Source organism: Cryptomeria japonica, chromosome 3, assembly GCF_030272615.1.
Source record: "Cryptomeria japonica chromosome 3, Sugi_1.0, whole genome shotgun sequence".
Taxonomy (NCBI): domain Eukaryota; kingdom Viridiplantae; phylum Streptophyta; class Pinopsida; order Cupressales; family Cupressaceae; genus Cryptomeria; species Cryptomeria japonica.
This window is the reverse complement of record NC_081407.1, coordinates 48,508,976-48,531,261: the sequence shown is the minus strand read 5'-3', so window position 1 is coordinate 48,531,261 and position 22,286 is coordinate 48,508,976. Positions and strand designations below refer to the sequence as shown.

Genomic DNA, 22,286 nt, shown 5'->3' with positions numbered 1-22,286 from the left:
AATATTTTATGAATTAAGATTCTATATGAGAATAGATGTTACGTTTGGAGCTGGAGAATTTACGAAGGAGGATGAAAAATTTACAAAATATGTACAAGTAAGCATTTTTTAAGTATTTGACAAATATTTTATATCAATATAATAAATTTAAATTTTATAATAATAAAAAAAATATCGGTCTTGATGACACAGACATATGATTGGTGACGACTTGGGTTCGCTTAGTTTTAAGGAGCTAAAACATCTCGAGAAGCAAATCAGCTTGGGTAGCAGAAAGCTGCGCTCAAGAAAGGCAACTCTGGATAGCCTTTATATTTCATAGATCTGCTTCAATCTAAGTTCAATTCTATATTCACTTTCGTCAAAATTGCAGAATTCATTCTTTAGAGAACAATATTAATAGGAGTATAAAATTACAATAAATTTCATTCAAAAGTACCATGTCTGATGATTGTGTTCTCCAATATTGCAGGATAAAATTTCAGTAGAGTATATTGGGTTTCTGAAAAACAAGGTACAATACAATTCGTCTTTGAATAAATTGGTTTACTTCTAAATATTTGTGTCTGATTTTAAAAATAAAATAAAAAATCTAATTTCTTATATTAAGATGGTATTTACCTATCAAAAGGAAGATGGTCTCAACCTATCAAAATGGAAAATGTCATTATTTTGGATTTGAATTTCTTTTTTATTATATTAAAAAGTTATATAAAAAAAAGTCAAATAATTTTTTATTTTTTTATGGAGGTGAATATTTCTTTTTACAATGTCATTATATTATTTTATTTTAATTTTTAAAAATAATTGAGATAGTGTTATTCCAAAGAATGTTTATAATAATTCTACGAATATTTATATGTTTAAATAAGGATAATTAGTTGATTTATATAAAAGTAAATATAAATATATATATATTTTTTAAGTTTAATTACTAATAATTAAGGTGTTGAGCAATTTAAGATAAAATGATACATTAAGATCTATGTTACCCAATGTTTTTGGGTCTCTTGCTTAGACCTTTGGGTCTGGATTTGGTTCAAACCCGTCTAGTATTCTTGAGAGTTCGTCAAAATCTCTATGAATTTGCTTGGGATGAACCTAGGCAAACCAGTTGCAAATTTTCTTCGTATTTCATCCTTATGCTGCAACAAACCCTCTTTTTTATTTTCTTCCTGCAAATTGTTGATCGCTTATAATACAACAGGCAGGAAGACAAACAAAATAGTGATAGGTGATCCTATATTGCACTATTGGTGGGCCGAATCATAGATGGAGATAGGTGACTTGAGAGGTGCGAGAGTCTGTTTTGATGATTATTTGTTTAATAAGTTTTTTTTTTTTTTTTGTTAATGTTTTGCCTTTTAAAATTTAGATTTAATTTTTTATTTTTTATTTTTTAATGTTTTAAAAATGAATTTTACTTAAGAGGTTTATACCTATAAAATTTATTTTTAATTAAAAAATATATTTTTTAATTGTAAATGTAATTTTTAATTACATTATTTTATAAAGGTCATGGTTATGAATTATATTTAATATTGTATATAGATTATATTTTTTATTGTTTTAAAAATGAATTTTAATTAAGAGGTTTATATCTTATTGTGTTATAGTTCCCTCACCTTTATGTAAATTTCATTCTTTTTTCCTCTTGCAAGTCTGAATATGACAACTAAAGCCTTAAAAGTGTGTATTTACCACTTATACCACCAAAGTTCTACACACTACCTTTTTCTAAAATGTATCAGAGTTTCATCTTGGTTACAAACCTTCGTTGACATCCAACAATCCTTCACATACTCATCCTAATCCCCGCTTGTCCTTCCCATAAGTGTTTCAAAGTGTTAGTGATTCATATTCTAAGTTTTTAAAATCGTGTTAGAGTTCGACACAGTTTCCTAACCATATCAAAATCCGACCATTCTCATCATACTCTAGAAGTTTTCTAAAGTTTAATCTTGGGCTTGAAGTTTTCCAAAGTCTTAGTTTTAAATGACTTGTCAAAATCCAACGCCCCAACTCAAATTGTTTCTTTGTTATATTTATCTTGTAGTCGTCAGTCCTACTTTTAAAATAAACGGTGAACTCCGATGCAGTTTCCTAACTGTGTTAGAACTTGATGATTCAAGTCATTCTCAATGTAAAAGTGAAGAAAGCATAGGTAAGAAGCAAAAGTTAAAGCAAAAGTGGATCATGGAGAGGTTAGGAATGTCTATTGGGCTCCGACACTCCATCTTGAACTAAAGAGGGACCAATAGAAAGGAGGAGGAACGCCATATAAAGCAGGAGTTATAAGTAGGTTTAAAACGTTTAGCAGAGTCCGATGATTATTCTTAATTAAAGGAAGAGATAGTGATAAAGCAAAAGAGAAAAACTTTCATTCAGCGTAACCAATATGAAGTTTTAAAACCTGTGTTGGATCTCGTTGAATCAAGCTAATCAATTTGAAAAGACGAAGTGAAACAACTCCCGACAGTGCTAAACATTAATTACGAGGAGCCAAAATTAGTGAGCATTGAATACATTGCTAAGTAAATACTATTAATTCATGTTCTCTACTTTTAAATCTTCATTCGAAGAAGCAATTGGGCATTGAAGAGAGATAAGCAAGAATACAAGAGTTGCTTACGAAGCTAGCATCGTCGCCATTGTTGCAGAAGAGGTAGGTGCCCCAAACCACCAACAACTAACTTTCGTCATAAGGCTAGGGTTCTTAAGGGTGGGAATTGAAGAATTATTTGGATCAATTTTTAAAAAAAATTGTAAACATGAAATTCAAATATTTTGTGTATGAACATCTTAATGGATGGGAAAGTTCGTTGCTTGAAATTGACGATACAAAATTAGGATATATAGTGTCGTGACCATTTCACACATCGCTCCATCACGAATAGAAACCGCTCTGATTTGCTTTTGTTTTAGTTTTATGTTAGATTGCTTGGTGTGTTCCTTTTGAATAAATGAGTGTATGGCGAAGCTTATGCTTGCATTTTGAGAGGCAACAATTCACCTTTTGATTGCTTAATCGAAATGAGGAGAAAATTCAGCTAAGACAAAAGATTGCAAGCATCCTTGAGCTAAGGATATCGCCCCCTTAAGAAATTTAAGCATCCCTTAGCTAAGGATATCGCCCCTTTAAGAATATTTCATTGTTGAACTAAGGATATCGCTCCCTTAAGCATTTCAAGCCTTCCTGAGCTAAGGATATTTCATCCTTGAGCTAAAGGATACCGCCCCCTTAAGGAATTTAAGCATCCCTGAGCGAAGGATTCGCCCCCTTAAGGATTTGCATCCTCCTTGGGCAACGATAAAGTGCGACATAGAGATTTGAGGACCCCCCTTTAGGAAAGGCAAGATGTGTTCAAGGCATTATCTTCCCTTATGCAACTCAAGTGTGATTTGATCAATGCGATGGATATGTTTTGAAGCGCCCCTTTGATCGGACCCTCTCCACGATGCAAAGACTTTTTTTAATTTTATTTTTAATTTCAAGATACAAATTTGGCCATACGAGTTTTAATTGCAAAGCATTTAATGTTGGATGCAAGCGGCTCTATGATAGGGTGCGATCCTTCTCTAAACATCTATATAGATTGTTTGATCAAACGATAGAACGATATTGCTTGTGTATACTTCGACTTCAATCAGGTCTGCGAAGGCGAATTCATAGATAGCGATCTCTATCCAAGCAAGAACAAGGTCTGTGAAAGGGTGATTCTGATTTAGAATACAGCGAACTCTTTCCTTGACTAAATGCGACTTTGATTGGGATTACGGCAAGGTCATTAAGGGAGCAAAGTTGATAATGATATACAAAGAATTGGTCCTCTGTTCACAGCGAAATCTACACCAGGTACAGCGATCCAAGTTTGACATTGCTGGTCATAACGAATTCCCACAGTGAGAAGCGAATCTGATTTGGATACAGCGAATTGATTGTTTTCTACAACGATTTTGTCTCCAAGCATAGCGATCTTAATTCTGAATATTGCCAAAATAATTGTTGCAAACCTCAATGAATTCACTTTTGAATGAATGTGATTTTCGCTTAGACTGAGGCGAAGGCATTTAGGGTAAGAGCGAGAAATGAAAGTCACCCAAAATTGTCTGGACTCGGCGAGTTCAGGGGGCTCGGACTCGACTGAGTCTCGGAGACTCGCCTTGACTTGGACTCCCCTCGCCTTGACTTGAACTCCCCCAAACTTGCCAAGTCTAATGTCACGAGGCTAGATTTACCCGTGCGGAGCCGACGATATTTTAGGTACTTGTCTTTGAGATCCAAGCACTTCCAAGAACTCGGATTATGCCTGTAAGCACTCCCAAGCTCTAGAACCTGCACACGCACACTTGCACAGCATGTACAAACTTGCACAACGAAATCCTTACACAATGAACACAATGTTGGGGTGATAAGATGGCTTTATCGATCTGAAGAAATGGCCCTTGGCCTGGTCTACAAACAATTCCAACTATGTCGCTGGTCACTACCCCGAGTACTTCTCAAGCACCCGATTGCAAGTTCCCGCCCTTGGATCTGCGTCCACTCTTGAAACACCGGTACAGATACCACTGCACCTCGCCCCTGGCTGTAGCTTCTCATGTAGACTCCAAATCCACAAAGACCCTGTCTCCTTCGGAACTCAACCTGGCGCACCACTGACTCTCTCGTGAGCCTGTGACGACTTACCCAGTACACGACCCAGGCCCCCTCCCTGAACGGGGACTCCAAGTCTCACTGCGTCTTTGCTGTTGCTTCTACTTCACCTTTGCTCTGCGATTGCTCTAAACACCTTTGCTCGCTGGAATGCTGTTTTGTTCCTCCTCGGATTTCTCCACCATGAACCTTCGCCTGGGAAAGTAAAGCACATTGTAGAAACGTTCTCTCATGAACGGCGGGGTACTCTGCTTCCCCCTATATAAGTTTTTCATCTTGTTCTCACACAACTGTAGCTTGGCATTAACCATCTGTCAATCATCACAACTTCCACCTGCTGAGAATCAGAAGCGACTTATCACCCCAGAAGCCTACTAATCTCCCCGAGACAGCAGCCCCTTACATCTAGTGAGCCCCGACTCCCAGACTTTCCAGCAGCAATGACATTTTAAGTAAAAAAAAACAAAAAAACTTACAATATGTTTTCAATTGATTTTTTTGGTTTATATTATGCTTTTATCCCAAAAGTGAAGTTCATTTCATTCATTTGGCAAAATAGGAGGAGAAAGGTGAGTTGTGAGGAGAAACAAGGGTTCATTGAAGGAAAAACAGCAAGGAGGAAGCTCAAGATTTCGTCCATAAATCACATTGGGGCTGCATTATACTTTCATTTGGTGCATCAAGAATTGGAAAGGAAGAGTTTGCATCTCATTTCAAGCTTGTTCTAAGAGGTAAGATTGATTTTTTGAGTTTTTTGTTTTGTTTTTTGTAAGCAAAAATTTTATTGTAATTTGTTTCATTAATTTTTGCATTTTGAGCCAACCATGCAGCGCATTTGGTTGCGAGTGCAATTGGAGTATTATGAGCACATACAATCCAAAAGGCATAATAGATTATCTGTGGAGAAGTTGAATGATCTTGTCTTTGTTCACTACAACCTCTGGCTCAAACAGAAACGAAGTGCACACAATGACGTCTCCCCTATCATTCTAGAGGAGGTTGATCCTGAAGCTGAGTGGACCACTGAGGCTACAAAACTTGTCTTTAGTGATGACGACATTGATTGGGTTGACAATGCAGATAGAGAGGCCAAGGCTGTAGCCATGGCAGAGGAGCAAAGAGCACGAGCAGAGACAACAGAGCCAGAGTCACACAGATATTCATATACTTGATGTTGGTGAGGGTCGCATGGTGTCACAGGCAGAGGCTAAGGCTGTCAAATCATCCAGGACCTACCTTAGACATCTTCGTAGGAGGGATGCGGGCTCCTTTGAGCCATAGGCTTGTAGTTATTTTTACTTTTGATATTTGTATGGAACATTTGATCATATTATGACATGTATTTTTTATTCCATGAGTTTTGTAATATTGTATGCATTTGACAATATTTATATATATCTATGTTTGTTATTTCCTTCAGCTACAATTTGCATTTATGCTTATGTGATTGATGTATACATGTGTATGTAATCAAATTAGCTTCTATTTGATAATGTTATTGTGTCTTTAAGGTGTATTTAATAAAGGGTGCATGAAACAAGTTTTAAATCTTTAAAAATCTCTAAACTTCTTGAATTTTTCACTTTGTCGAGTCCAATCAAGTCCGAGTTCCGAGTGGAGTCAGCCTCGCTGAGTTTGAGCAGAGTCCGAGTTCCATTTCTATGATCAAACCTGATCATTATCTACTGCAAGCAAACTTCTTGAATCAACAAATTGTGGAAAAAGGATCATTGAATTCGCATCAGTATCTAGTGATTGATCAAGGATATATTCATTTAATCAAAGATAATTTTGTCAAAAAGAGGAATCGGATTAATATAACTAGTCTGTTTTGAAACATTTGCTGGTCGGAAATAAGGCCGATTTCATCATTTTTACACAAAATCAAACCTCATTCCATAACTGATCCAACTTCTTATTCATTGTCTTCATGAGGCTTTTATTTGGGATGCTTTAATTTAACACATTTTTTTATCATCTTAGAGTATTTGCAAGGCGCAAATTATTTGCATAAATGGTTATAATCAATTAGGAATCAGATTTGCAAGCTAGGGTTTTGATCTAAACATGTAGGGTTTAAGGTGATATTGAAAGATTTTGATGAAATTATTAGTCTAGGATAGAGATTCCTAGCCTAGGTGATTGATTTCTACTTGCAAGCATAGATATCATATCACATGACTAACTTGAGCAACTCTCACAAGTAGGACATGGTAGGAGTACGATTGACCCTCATCAAGGGGGACTCAAGAGGCGATATGATGGAGTCCAAGATTACATCATTTTGGGCCAATGTAGGAGACATCAACCTTGGACAAATCAACATGAAGAAGTTTCAAGGGCCACTATACACCACCAAGCCTTCTGAATACTCCAAGATGATGATCGAGAGTGGCATGGTGAAAGCGATAGGTTTCCCTATAGTAGTGTAGTGTGACAAATTGATTGTTGAGTGTGCCAAACACTATGATGCAAGGAAGAGGATGATAGTGACACTTGATGGCAGAGAGCTCGCCTACCTTTCTAAGGAAGCTATTAGGGAGGCCTTCTATAAGAGCAAGGAAGCAACACAGGTGGTCTATGATGATGATCCTGACAAATGCCTGGGCATAATTAACAAATATTGGTTACTAAAGAGAAAACCTAGCCTATTCCAAGATGCTTAATAAGTTCCATAGAATTGACTTCAAGTAGCAATTTAAGGATTTGATCACACTACTTAACTGGGTTATGGGAAGTCCTTATGCTTTTCAATTTGAGAATTGAATGTTCTACTTTATAGAGATCATATCGACTAGAAAGAAAAAGATCAACTGGGCAAGGATCATTAGTATAGGAGCTGAGGAAAAATCAACTCTACAGCTCCCAAAGATCACCTGTATGCAAATTTGTCACAGAAGGAGAGAAGCAAAAAAACTATGGAGACTAGAATTCAGAGATCCAGAAAAGAGGAGTCATATTGATTGTGCAACAAGAATGCAATTCAATAATTACAGTTATGAAAAATACAAAGAGAGAATCCTTATAAAAGGATACTTGAAACCCTAAAGGAGAAAACCCTAACGAATTATAAAATTCCTAAGTTTAGCTTAAGCGTAGAGTATAATAGACTAATAATTAAATAAATAATTACTAGCTAATAAAAGATAACTCTAACACCCCCCCTTAAGATGAACTTAGGGAGTAGCTAAAAAACAACTAAGAACTAAAAAAACATGTAAAAAATGCAGGAAAGCAACAATGGGTCCAGACAACTAGCCCTGATGAGGTACCCAAGTACAATTAAATCTCTGTAAAGTGGAGAAAAAGGAGAAAACCCTGTGGGAACAAAACTCCTCTCCAAGAAGAGATGAAAGCTCAAGTGAAGGACTAAGAAGCCTCCAAACAAGAGTGTTCCAGAAGATAGGAACAAAAAGAAGAGAACGAAGAACACCACTGAAGCATGAAATAGCTACAAACACTATCGAAGAGTAACTGCTGATCTGAAGAACCTGTACTGAAATAGAACATGATCAGGTAGAGAAGACTGTAATTTACATGAGTGCCTTCAAATGACACTACTCGAATCAGATGGAAAACAAAGGCAAACAATTGAACTCGAAGATACAGATGACATGAAATACCAAAGCCTGAAGAGCTGATCAATCGAACCAAGGAAGCATTAGAACAACAGGACAAACCTTCCCATAATGCTGAAAAGGGAGAGGGACAAGTACACTGAAAAGAACGGCCAACAAGAACTGCATAACGAAGAACCATGAACATCGAAGGTGTAGAGAAAGTACATAGTGTCGTGGAAGGAACACTCACTTGACACACATCATGAGGCTAATGTCGTGGAAGGAACACTTACGTGACAAAGGTAGATGGCAAACAAAGACAAACATCAACCCCCCCATGGCACTTTATAAGTCGTACATGTACAATAAGGCACAAGATGTGCAAGATCCCAAGTATACATTGCATGGTAGCACTTTATCTCAATGCGTTTGCATAAATAAAATACTACAATGATTAGAAGAGACAAAATACTGAAAACAGAAAGAACAACCAAAGACGAGACATCCTACTCAAAGAAAGAGATCACAGGAGCTGAAACATCCAAGATATTCTCCAGAGTACTGAAAAGAAAAAAATTGAATAAAATATATATGGAGCAGAATTTGGAAAGAAAAATCATATGAATGGAAAGAACACGTAACAAGCTTTCCAAGGATATAAGTTATGTCTCCTAGAGTGCAAAAAGTAACCTCTGGCTTTGATAGAAAAAAATGCCATCAAAAAAGCAAAATCAAAAGTTCAAACCTCCAGATCTGGATAGAGCTCAAAAAGAGCTTTCCGATGATACAAGGTTTTTGAAAAAGCGCCTCCGTATGACCAAGTTACGGCCAAAAGAAAAAATTCCCTCTTGTAGGGCATAAAGAGGGTAAAGCAAAAAAAATTATTTATTTATTTATTTTGACGAAAATTTTCTGACGCATTTGCAAGTACATTCGTACGGATTTTTCGTGTCTCAAAAAACGTGCAATAAAAAATCATGTCCTAGATGCCCCTGTCATCGAAAATAGGCAAATTATATATCAAAATTCATGGAATCGGCCTTTTCAATCCAACTGTGAGCTCCTTTTGACACCAAAATGTACCAAAAAAATCAGCTACCCCCAGAAATGGAAAAAACAACTGCACAAACCCTCGAATACACAGATTTGAAGAGCAAGGCCCAAAATCTCTCATGAAGAGAACAAGGGCATGTAGATTTGGAACTCTGATACCATATAGGAGTTGAGGAAAAATCAACTCTACAAGTCCCAAAGATCACTTGCATACAAACGTGTCACAGAAGGAGAGAAGCAAAAAAACTATGGAGGCTAGAATTCAGAGATCCAGAAAAGAGGAGTCATATTGATTGTGCAACAAGAATGCAATTCAATAATTACAGTTGTTATGAAAAATACAAAGAGAGAATCGTTATAAAATGATACTTGAAACCCTAAAAGAGAAAACCCTAAAGAATTATAAGATTCCTAAGTTTAGCTTAAGCCTAGAGTATAATAGACTAATAATTAAATAGATAATTATTAGCTAATAAAAGATAACTTTAACAATTAGCAACAACATTGATATACAACTCAAGAGACTCATGCAAACTAGGACCTTCTAGATGAGTGCATACATTATATATTGACTTGCCAGAGCTCATGAGTATGCAGGATTAACCTATAGAGGTCTAGTCGGTAAAAGAATTGGAGAATTGAGAGCGTGTGAATCATACATACAATTACATTATCTTGGCGAGACACATTACAAAAGAGTGAATGATGCCTTCACTATGTACATAGCGAGGACATTGCAAGGTGACATTCATCAAAGACTATCCCCACAGGCAAAGAGCTAGTAGAGACCCATCAAAATGGGGACCCCCTCTCCTTTTTTTTGGTCCTGCTTTCTCTTAGCTTAGTTTTCTCTGCTTGCTAGGTGTTTTGAGTGAGTTAGTGGTCGCCTAGGCTGGGTAAGTTAGGGTTTCCTTCACAGAGCTTTCCTAGGGTTCTTTTCAAACCCAAATTTGACTTGGGCTTGGGAAAACCATTTGTTTTGTGCCTAGAGCCCTGATGTAATTTTAGAGGGATTTTGCCTTTGAAGGATGAAAAATGTATATTTTGCAAAGAAGTTGAAAAGTTTGAGTCAGGATGGGTCAAGGTTGTAAGTTTTAGGGCCAGAGTCTTTGTCTTGTGTCAAGTCAGAGTCAATTGAATGAAGCCAGTGATCAAAGTATAGGCTCGAAAGGCGAATGCTAGCATAAGCAAGTTTGGAGAGATATGATTATAAGGAGTTGGCTTAGAAATTCAAAGAAAAGGTTAAGGATGTTAGCTAAAACTTGGATTTTTCTCCTGACTCTTCCAAAGGGTCCAGAGCGAAATTTCCCAAGGACCTAAGATTTCACCTAAGTCATTGAATGGTTGGATTGATTGTCAAGGATATGGAAGGAAATGCATCAAGGGTTGAATCTAGGGCGAAGTCAAGTCAAATTCAAGGTGAATTGAGCCTAGAGGAGAAATTTCGCTCCTGACCCTTCCAAAGGGTCCAGAGCGAATTTCTCAATAGGGCATTCTACCCTGCCGAGAACTAAGAACTAACTCATTCCCAGGCATTATTAAAGGCAAAAAACTTGTTTGGATAAGGAAATGTGGGAGATGAAGTTAAGATTTGAGCCTAAGTGTGAATTTCGCTCCTGACCCTTCCAAAGGGTCCAGAGCGAAATTCTTGTATGACCTTATTTCCTCACTAAACCTTGAAGTAAACGCCAGTTTGAGAGCAAATTGACTTGATCATGATAGAAAAGGGTTTGAGAAGTTAGATCCAAGGCAAAAACGGGAGGAAAGAAGTGAGAAATGAGCTCAAGTATGAATTTCGCTCCTGACCCTTCCAAAGGGTCCAGGGCGAAATTCCCATAACCTTTATGTTGCTCTTTGTTATGACCAAGTTTTTTGACTTCTAAGGCATGGTTGGGAAGATTTTTATGTGTACTTGCCCTTGAAAGGTAGTTTGAGGCAATGAAGTGGTGAAAATCAACCTAAAACAAGAATTTCGCTCCTGACCCTTCCAAAGGGTCCAAAGCGAAAGGCTCAACTTGACCCTCTATTTTGCCTAATGCATCAAAATGACCTTGTTTTGAGCTAAGTGGATGGTAAATTGACTTGATTATGGTGAAGAGAGACAGGTTTGAAGAAGTGTGAAGTGGGGGTGGACTGGCATGTTTTTGCCTTCTGAAGTGATTGAAAGTGAAGGAGATGAAGTATTTTATCTAAAATCTTGAATTTCGCTCCTGACACTTCCAAAGGGTCCAGAGCGAAATTCCTCAAGAGCACCTTTTTTCCCTTTGTGTGAGGTCAAACCTTGTTTCTTATGGCGTGGTTGAGGGTGGATTTGTGTATATTTGCCTTGCATTGTAGATTGGAGTTAAAGAAAAGAAGGATCAAGCCTAAAACTTGAATTTCACTCCTGACCCTTCCAAAGGGTCCATAGCAAAATTCTTAAAACCTCCTTTTTTCTCCCAATTTTGTGTTGAGCCAAGCATTGACCAAGGAGAATGGAGCTTGAAGATTTCCCTAGGCATGTATTTGAATGGGTTGTGATTCTAAAAAGTGAATATTTTGAGCTAAAATTTGAATTTCGTTCCTGACCCTTCCAAAGGATCTAGAGCGAAATTCTAAATAGGTCCCGTCCTTGACCATGGTTTGGAGCAAATTTCTCCTTTCAGGCTTTCCTGGGGGTCAAACAATTATTGCCTTCATGATAGAGGGATCCAAAGGTGAGGATCAAGGGGAAATGAAGTAAAAAGGATACAACTAAGTGAGGGAAAACAAGCAAAGTATGAATTTCGCTCCTGACCCTTCCAAAGGGTCCAGAGCGAAATTCTCAAAATCCTCTAATATGCTCATGTTTCAGATCAAGAGATGGATTCCTAGGCATTGGTGGAGAGAAGACTAGTATATACTTGCCTTAAGAAGCAATTTGGAGTAAGGAAATGATGGAATTTAGACCTAATCATGAAAATCACTCCTGACCCTTCCAAAGGGTCCAGAGCGAAATCCTTCAAATTCTCTTTTTTCACCTTGTTTGAGCTACGAAAAAGGCTAGTTGTAAGATCATGATGGCAAGAGCATTGAAAGGTTAAAGATCAAGATTGTGAAATGATGGAAAGGTGGAGTAAATAGAGTAAAATGGCAAAAAGATCGCTCCTGACCCTTCCAGAGGGTCCAAAGCAAAATTTCTTGAAGAGCGGTGTTTTGCTAGTTGATGTGTCCAATCAAGCCTCCTTGAGGGTGGTCTAAGCCTTTCCACATCATGCACATTCTTATGATCATGAAGACTAAGTATGCTTTCATCAAATATTGACAAAACTTCAACATCTCCTAGGTTCGCCTATGTCTCTTCAAGGGGTTCACAAGCGGATTTCTTCAAAACACATTACTCCTCTCTTAAATCGCTCATCAAACCTCATTTTGAATAAATAATACAAATTCGCCTTGATTAACACTTGTCAAATTGGCTAATTCGGCCTATGAGCCTTAAAATTCAAAAAATTCACCCTTTGGTGCCCAAGTATATATTTTTTTAAGCTTTAATGATGAGTCGGCCAGCTTGGGAAAGGAATTTTTTGTTTTGTTTTGTTTGTCTAAGCAAGGTTGGCCTTTTGGGAAAAAGGGTGAAAGCGCCCTATAAAGGAAGGTGGATTTCAGAATCATTAATCATTCATTCTTCCTAAAGCGAATTTAAGGAGCAGACTTGAAGAGCAAATTCCAGCAGGTATAGGCGAATTTCTGGACTTAGGAAGGCAGGTCAAGACAGATTTAACCTTTCAAAACTCAGACCTGATCCTCTCAAGGGCAATTTAGAAAATCAGCAGGGGCGAACCTGAGGTTGAGATCTGAAGTTTTAAGCAGAATAAATTCTTTAAATGTCACTTGGAAAGAAGGCGAATCCAGCAGCAATCTCCCCTTTTACCTATCTTTTCAAGTTGATAGCTAGAAATCAAGATTAAGGTATGTGCAATCTGATTTTTTGAAGGTGTATTGAAGATCTGATTCAATTTTGTATATCAATCTTTTGGGTTAAGTCTTCAATAATCTAGTTTGATTCATAGATTATCTTCAATTTGAAAATTCATAATTTTAAAGGATTATCATTTTATTTTCAAATTAAAGATCAATTATTTCTTTAAAATCTCAAATCACCTATCTAGGTTACTATAACTAAACCTAACTTAAGCCTTTTGTAGGTAACAAATGGCGGCTCCCAAAGCAAGTGGATCCTCTACCCAACAGGGTCTCATTAAAGGAGATCAAAAGAATGACGACTTGGAGACAAGGATCATATCGAAATGGAGCAATATTGGAGACACCAACGTAGGAAACCTCAATGTGAAGAAGTTTCGAGAAGCACCCTACATTGGCAAGCCATCGCTCGTAGCCAAGAAGATAATTGAGAGTGGGATCATCAAGGCCGCAGGCTTCCCTTTCGCAGTCAGATGTCATGAGCTGATGATCGAATGCGCTAGGCACTATGATTCAAATTCAAGGGCAATTGTAGCCAAAGCTGGAACTATCCTCGCCCATCTCTCAGAAGGAGCTATAAGCGAAGTTTTTCATCTTCCAGAACAGAGGGATATGATCTACAAAAGCCTAGAAGGAGCCAAGTCTATCTACAAAGATGATCCTGATACATGTATAAACTTTATCAATAAGAATTGGTTACTCAAGAGTAGGTCTCGTCTAAATAAGATACCCAATATGCCTCACAGAATTGATTTCCAAGAGGAATTCGAGGACTTGATAACCATGCTCAATCAAATTGTAGGTGCTTCCCAAGCCTTCTTTTTCGACAGATGGATGTTCCTCTTTATACAAGTGATCGTTCAAGGGAAAGGAATGTTCAACTGGGCCAGGATTATTAGCAACAACCTAGATGTGCAGTTGAAGAGGCTAGTCCCTACTAAGTCATTCCACATGAGTTCATATGTTATATATTCTTTAGCCAGATGCTTTGAATATGCAGGACTACCACACAGAGGAGTTGTTGGGAGAGGACCCAGAGAGATAATAGTATGTGATTCTTATGCTCAATTGCATCATCCACCTAAGAGTTACTACAAGCTAGTCAACGATACTTTCACAATGCATGTCACCAGGACATTACAAGGAGGGATGCACCATCGCTATCTCTAGAAGCACAAGAATTCGTGATGAAACATAGAGCATGGTTCATTCAATTTCCTAAATTCACTTACATCAGAATACATGGATGTCCTTCACCTCCTTATATGTTGCCAAAGTATCGTACAGATAGAATAGTACTACTTGAGGTGACTAGACAGTCGGCAGCTTGTGCTAAGGCATCAAGACATAAGCATGGGAATGGTATCCCTGTACCTATTTCACTTGGAAATTCAATTGAAGTATGTCCTAATTATCAAGCAGCTGAAGATGTAGAAAAGGAACTATCTCTCTACTCATTCGCGTCTTTTGCCTCGAGCGAGCATTTTGATCCTAATGGTCATATGGAAGAAGCAGTTGGGAAGAAGTACAAGCATGTATTTCAAGTAGAGGACTTCTGGATGAATAATCAGGATGATGTAGAGGTTAAAAGAAAGATGCACTCTCGATTTCCCTTGGATCTTATTAGGAAATGCAAAGTTTATAGAGTAGCAGATCAAGCACAAGACAATGGCAGATATCTTCAATCTTCCTATAAAAAAGAAGACAAAGAAGTGAAGATAGATTGGGATGAGCAATAAGTAGCAGACTTAAGAGCATTGATGGATCCAGTATTGAGTTGTACTCGCAAATGGGTGGATGTCCAGCATCAAAAGTTGAAGGAACAGAACATAGCTATGACATTCAGCTTAGAAACAAGAACGAAAGAAGGAGAGGCTAGTGCAAGTGAGAACACTTCTCATTCTAAGAGATCAAAGAGAAAGGAGGGACTTGAAAAGAGAGAATCGTCCAAGAAGAGACAAAAGGTGAATCTTGATCATCCCTCGAGTTCTTCTTCTAGACATGAAAAGGAGATAAGTCAAGGAGAGGATCAAAGAGAGGTGGTGTATGAGATAAATGAGTCTGGAATCCACAGTACAAATTGACAAACAAGACAAAAGAGAGACACTTCAACACTCATCAAGTTAGTCTCTCCTCTCCAAGTTGGTGCTAATGAGCAACAAGAAGAAAAGAATGATGATAAATCAACATCTCCTTTTAGAGCCGAGAGACCTTTGCTTGAGGAAATACAAGTAAGGGAGAAAAACTCTTCCATTCCAGATTGGCTTCGAGAAAGACTTACAAAGGTAATTGTGGTTGAAGATGAAGAGCAAGTATTTGATTTGGAAAGTCTTCTAGGAAACTCTCAAGAGGAGATCGAAAGGAAGAAGGCTACAAAGATGTCAAAGGTAATTAGAGATGATGCAAGGTCCAAAAAGATACAGATAGCTACACCAACAGTTGACAAGTATGATGATGAGATTATGCCAGAGGAATATGATTTAGAGACATTTGACTTTGGTCCACTTACCTCCGAGCAAGTCGTGGATGATGCGACTGATTCAGTAAGGGCTGTTAATGATAAACTAAAGGAAGAAATAGAAAATAATAAAAGGTTTGAAATGGAGATTAACGCTTGGAGAAATTATTTTAACCACCTTAACCAGCCGTTAAGGCGACAGGATCTAGTAGTCTCACCCTTGCAGGCATTCCCTCTTGAGTCAATAAATCAGGCAGAAAATATGAAGAACTTGGCCCAACTCATGAATACATGGATTGATGGATCTTACAAGGTAGCCAAGGAATTTGTAGCAAGAATGATGAAGACAGTCCACAAAGCTATCCAAGTCCTTGAGATCATTCATAATCTAGCGGTGACTGTTGATGCATTCACTCGCACTAGAGACATTGTCATCCCACTATTGCAAGTGGTAAGGACATCAAGACAGGTTTTAACACAAGAGAGAATAATTGATGGAGGAACCCATAATCTTCTACAATGGTCAACTTTGCTCCAAATGAAGGAAGTTCTATTCAAGAACATCAATGGTAGATGCAGCCGAGTTGAAGACACTATCCATCCTATTAAGGATAAAGTGTTTGATGTATTATGTGCAATCCTTGATAGAAGGATAGAGATTGAAACAGATGTGGACGTCCAAGAATTGGAGGACAGGATCAAGGTCATCTTTTGTAGAGAGGAAGGCAATCACAGAAAAGCAATGAGATGAGATGTATACTACTATGTTCTTGATTGAGAAGACAAAAGAGTTGGAACATGGATGGGAGATGACTCTCCTTTCGGCCTTTGATGAGGTCCTTAACTTGGAAGAGCGAATGAAGAACCTGCCTGAGATTCCCATTGCAGAGATTGAAGGGATTATGTCCAGATTCATTGAATATGCCAGAAAGGAACATGGGAAAGGGAACAAAATTCTAGATGAGAAGTTGTTATGAAATGATGTGGCAATTCAATTCCTATTGGACGATGTTTCTTCGTTATTTGTGCCAATTTTTTATTGGCTATGTTATGATAATGCTTATTTGATTAGGGTTATTTTTGTGGCAAACCCTAATTAGGGTTTAGGTGTCAAAATCTCAGCCCTTGATCTTCTTTAAATCTGGGCCATTCATTATATTTGAGAAGGCTAGATAAGCTCTCACTCATTTCATTTTGTAGGTTAGAGTTAAGAGGAATAAGTTTATTAGCAGCAGAGAAGAATAGTTATACAAATTTGGTGAAGAGAGAAAGTTGAACAATTGTTGTTTTATTTTGCTATGAGATCAATGAAATATTGAAGTTATGGTGTGTTATTGCAATCTTTGTGACTTCTTACATGGTTGTTCATCTTCTTGAATCACTCCTATTGAAGATAGTATTTAGATGTTAGAGTTATATTGAGTGATAAATGTTGTGGTTGGTCTTTAGTGAAGCTCATAGTCCAAACCACTAGCCTCTTACTGATTGTAAGTATGCCTTGTGTGGTCAATTGGAGATATTGAAATTATTTAGAGTTCAATCATTATTTGAATACCGATATGTATCCAATTGATAGTATCTATGTTCATTAATGATTTGAAAATCATTGAATTCCCTTAGAAGATCGCCTCAATTTCTATAAAGTTGTTGTTCTATGGCAAGACTGAAATTGGTAGAGTTTCACTAAGATCGCCCTCCATTTAGTCATTCTTAGGCACAATGTAGCATAGCCCTCTCGAATCCCCTACCGTTTTTTGAAACATCGGTTAGTATTAGGAAAATCCAGTTCCTCATTGATAAAGTAGTCGCAAGAACCAGCTTTTATATAAAGTACGTAAGGCCCCTTGATGAAACAGCAAACACTACGAACACTAGTGCTTATCCACAAGTAGAGAACCTACATATTAGAACCTTGGAGTTGCTCCGATTGATCCTTCGGCGAAATCTTCAGCATTCGAGGGAGCTTTATTCAAGAGAGGATAAGGTACCTTTGGGTATTTTATTTTGTGTTTGATCGTGTACAAAAGACACGTCAACAAGGTCCTAACAGATTTAAAGAAATAAGAAGATATTGCAAATACATTTTGTATAAAATATCATCAATAGCCTTGACAAAGAATTTAGTTATCCATGGAAAAAGTAAGCACATTTAAAGAACAGATATCATTACATAAGAGAGCTTGTAGGACATGGAGAAATCATAGTTCAAATATTTGTAGGTTTTAATAGCCGCTTGTTACATTTTTACTAGGTCACTCACAAAAGATAGTTTTGAGCACTTGAGAGAATGGGCATCATGAATACAACAATAGCATCTGTGGAACTCCCACAATCCATGTTAGAAGATATATGAGTTGGCCATCTCGTTTGTAGTACAGATGAGTGCCGTTTGCATGGAGTGCAAGGCAGTTTCATATATTCTAAGTCATCTGTAGATCCCAAAACAGATTGCTAAGTATCATGAAAAATAAAGAATCCTTTCCCTTTATTATATATAATTAAATAATTAAATTTTGTGAGAGCCCCTAAAATGTTGACTCTAAAAGTTGAGTTCCAAAATTGTTGAGCTCCAGAAGAGCTTCTGAATAGTCGAATTCCGAAAGAACCCCGAGAAGTTGAACTCTAGAAATATCAAACTCCGAAAGAGCTTTTAAATGGACAGTTTTAGATCTAAAAATACAGAATAAGATTGAAATGGTTCAAAACTAAAAAGGAGCGTTTGGAATTTAATGTAAACCTGAGCTAGTTATCAGAATTAATTATGGAATCCTATTAGAAATCCTTTTGGGATCTGTTTATCTTCTATTTCCTTAACACCAGCTGCATTTTTAAATGCTATGTATTTACCCTCACAAATTTATTGCCGGTAGTTGAATTTGAACTTTGATGCGAGCAGAAACTTCTGGGAGAAGGAAACAAGAGAACAAAATAGGAGAGTGTCTCCGTATTAATAGCGTTCGGAGGAAGAATAAAAAACTGTAGCATCAGAGTGTTGAGCAGGAGATCAGTAGCAACACTTACAAAAAACCAGTTACATTGTATCTCAGGAAAGTGAGCATATCCTGCAGTTCTAGAAAGACCTACCTGTTATTCACAGCAGTAGTAAAGTAGTTTGTAAATATTTTTGTAATCACAATAAGAAAGTTTTGGTAAATGATATATTGTGATAAATACGTTTTCTTTATTTGGACTCTTGTTTTAGCTCCTTTGATCTCCATAATAGTTTGGTTTGGATTTTGTTCCATCAAATTGATGTCAGAACTATAATTTGTTTAATTTTACTTCAACAAACTGATATTAGAATTATAGACTGTTGTTTTGTCTGATTTTATTCTATCAATACGTGCTGCAAAGATGCTGTAAGTTATTTGTTCTATTGAATAATTCATACTATAAGTAATTATTTAAATATTATTGGATGAAGATTTTATTGGTTTGAAGTTATGGTTAACTTGAAAAGTTATTTCTCTTTGGAAGGTTTTTTTGGCTACCTATCCTCCGCCTTCCTCGAATATTATGACCACAAAAACGGATTCTTTGCAACTTGGTTTGTATCAAGGCGGAAAAGAGAAACTAGGCAGTCTTTACAAGTGTTCTTAATGATTCCTACAATTCACATTTATTTTAACATTTCAGAAATGAATTCTGTAGCCTTAGCAATCACATTTTAACGTTTAGTGATTTCCTATTTAGATGTTTTTTATTTTACATTTGAATTGGTGCGCGCTGCACAGATAGAGCTTCTTTAAATTCCTTCCGTGAACACATTGTGTAGACAATTTTTATTGATAATTTCGATGTCACCCAGGAAAAATCATTGGAAGCAGAAAACGCTAATATTTGTAAAAAGGTATGAGTGTGTGCTATCCATATCCTTATTTTAATCAGAATATATCTATCATTTTTAACCAGAATGATACTGTAAAATCCCAGAGCTATAGAAGCCACAAATCAGGAGATATTGATCTTAACATCATGGAAAAAGAGAGTTAAAGTGGGAACAGATTCTGCAACTCAATAAGATCTGGTTCAAAGAAACCTTTGCCTCCCGCAATTCACATGATCATAATAATTTCAAGGCCACGCTCTGCTCGATCAGATTTTTTTCATCTTCAACTTCAGATGTACATTCTATTTCGGTTTTGCCAAATACTCTCTATTTATTTGGTTGTGTATGCTCGTGATATAAGGCGAAGGGATTTTTCTGCAAGTATTAATTGCAATAAAGTTATAGGTGCTGTGAAATTTAATGTCATATAATATTAAATAGCCGGCAAATTATGATTATTTAAAGTTTTAGATTTTTAAACGACAGTTGTTTAAACTTATTAGTTGACATTACTCATATTTCAAATAATAAATAGTGTGTTGGCTGTTTAAAAACTTTGTTTATTATAAACATTTATTTAAAATTTTGAATGTTTTATATAATAAACAGTTTAAATTTTTTTTAAATATATATATATTATTTAATATTAATGAAAATTAAATATTGCATTTGAACCGTATAATTTTTTTTTTCTTTATTTCATATATATGTTTAATAATTTGAATTTATGTTTGTTTTTTTATTTGAGATTTTTGATGGTCAAGTTAACAAATCAAAACATTTAATTTGGGCTGTATAATAATTTTAACTACTTAAACTGTAATAATTAGATAAGTCTTAAAGATATTATCAAGGAAAATCAAATATTGAATTTGGTTTGTGTTGAAATAACTATCATATGAAGTAGTTTTAAGTATGATTAATAATAAACCTAAAACTATGATTAATGATAAAACTAATTTATGATGGATTCTCTTAAGATTTGTTTTTATTGTCAAGAAAAATTAAACATTCTGTTTGGGTTTCTTGAAATAACCCTTACAAAGTAGTTTTAAGCACTGCTAATGATAACCCTAGGTTATCATGGGTATTCTTATGAGTTTTAAAAACTCCTTTGAATAAGGGCTTGTGAGATTTTCTTGTAAGTCTACTTGAAGCTTGTCAAATTGAAGTCTACTTATCCAAAGTTAATTTGTAATTGGAGATCCAACTCTATTTAAAATTTCAAATATACGAGTACATCCAAAGTTATGGCATTTCACATTTGCAATTTCTTTCCTCTTATTGGTTTATGTTGAGAAAATTGGTAGATCTTTGACAACATTATTGTTATTGGAGAGGGTATGGAATGGACAAATTATTCCAATCTCCATGCAATCTTCATCAAAATTAATTTAGAAAAAGCCTATTATAGTGTTTAAATGACATTTTATCCAATTCATATTGGATATCGTTGGATTTGGTTCTTGCTTCATTCAATCTATCTAAGTGTTATGTTTTGATGCTTCAACTTGTCATACCACTAATGAACACATGTAAACCAATTTGGTTATTTTCAGCGCTATTCATGAAGGTTGTTCAATCTCCTACATTATAATTCCTTTTTGCCAAAAGGTTTGGCTATAGGTTCACTTGAGCCATTACACAAAATCTTGTTTATGGTATTTTTCTAGCTTCCAAGTCATCATCAATTAGTGAGTGATCATTTTGTCAACAACACCTTTCTGACCTATATTGAGGATGAGGGTAGTGTTCCCAGTTGCTGTCATTGATGTCAACCTGTAGCTTGTGTTGTGTCATTGATGATTATCAGAGTATGGGGAGATTGTTGGTAATTGTTGTCAGGTGTTGTTAGATGGTTGTTGGTTGGAAATTCTCTGTGTTGTGGATGTCCACCTTCATGGTGTCTGATGTCTACAATCAGTATGATGTGTTGATGTCGATAATGATGTTGATAATGTGCTTAATGGAAAATATGGTATAACGATGAATCTTATTAAGATGAGAATTAGATGCATTGAGATGAGGATTAGAAGTATGATAAATATATTGTATACATATGTTATAATGAAGTATTAGTCATGGAAATAAAGTGGATATGATTGCAATGATCTTATGTATGGTACGAGATGATATTTTATGATGTTTTTGGGACGCTCTAGTGTTTTGAAGATTTATGGAATAAGTAATTATAGGAATGTATGTTGAAGGAAATTTGGAAGAATGCTTTGCATTCATCCACATTTGATGATATGGTGTAATGCCTCGTTAAGGATCCCCAAAGGACTAACAATTAACAACTTAAATAATATAGCAATAATTTTTTTTTAAACATAATGCATTATATATTTTAACACATCATATAATTAGTCATTACAATGCACAAGAAGAAGGTAAACATACATTGAAAATTATGTCGTCTATGGGTTCCCTAACGTTGCTACTACGGACAACTACTAAACAAGATCTAAGATACACAAATCATGAGTGAAATAACTATAACATTACATAACATAAGAACATGTACAACTACGACTATATTCATTTTAAGTGCTAAACCAAATGTTCCTATGATAACCTTTTCAGATGAGATAACATAGATCATACATCCACATGAGTACTCGGTACCAATATCTAGCCACTTAAAGCACTATTCTAGAGTTGCATTGATTATCAATTACATCCTCCTCCTTATGGAGTGTTCAAGATACAATAACAATACAATTACAATGCTTCTCAATGATATTAATTACAATAATTGAACAACTTGCAACTTAAATGAAAAGG

The 22,286-nt window shown here is 36.1% G+C and overlaps 2 protein-coding genes across 5 annotated transcripts in view; both read left to right on the top strand.

The window, feature by feature from the left end:
• LOC131033087 (agamous-like MADS-box protein MADS3) overlaps positions 1–19,979 on the top strand; it is a 77,930-nt gene extending 57,951 nt beyond the window's left edge. For 2 of the 4 annotated variants that reach the window (XM_057964234.2, XM_057964224.2), the window contains exons 3-7: positions 36–97; positions 193–292; positions 473–514; positions 19,479–19,520; positions 19,604–19,979. In XM_057964234.2, the coding sequence (XP_057820217.1) occupies positions 36–97; positions 193–292; positions 473–514; positions 19,479–19,520; positions 19,604–19,663 (306 nt within the window). In that variant the 3' untranslated portion in view covers positions 19,664–19,979. Of the gene's footprint in view, positions 1–35; positions 98–192; positions 293–472; positions 515–18,566; positions 19,219–19,478; positions 19,521–19,603 lie in introns of those variants that run through there. The other 2 variants (XM_057964228.2, XM_057964240.2) reach the window with 2 other exon arrangements.
• Positions 1,589–18,560, top strand: LOC131033077 (uncharacterized). The gene is made up of 2 exons (XM_057964219.2): positions 1,589–5,388; positions 5,488–18,560. Exon 2 carries the CDS (start codon positions 13,444–13,446, stop codon positions 14,380–14,382), a length of 939 nt encoding a protein of 312 aa, XP_057820202.2. The 5' UTR covers positions 1,589–5,388; positions 5,488–13,443; the 3' UTR covers positions 14,383–18,560.
• Positions 19,980–22,286: the final 2,307 nt, after the last annotated feature.

Coding starts and splice junctions, on each gene's coding strand:
- LOC131033077 (XM_057964219.2), top strand. CDS start 13,444: ATGGCGGCTCCCAAAGCAAGTGGATCCTCTACCCAACAGGGTCTCATT.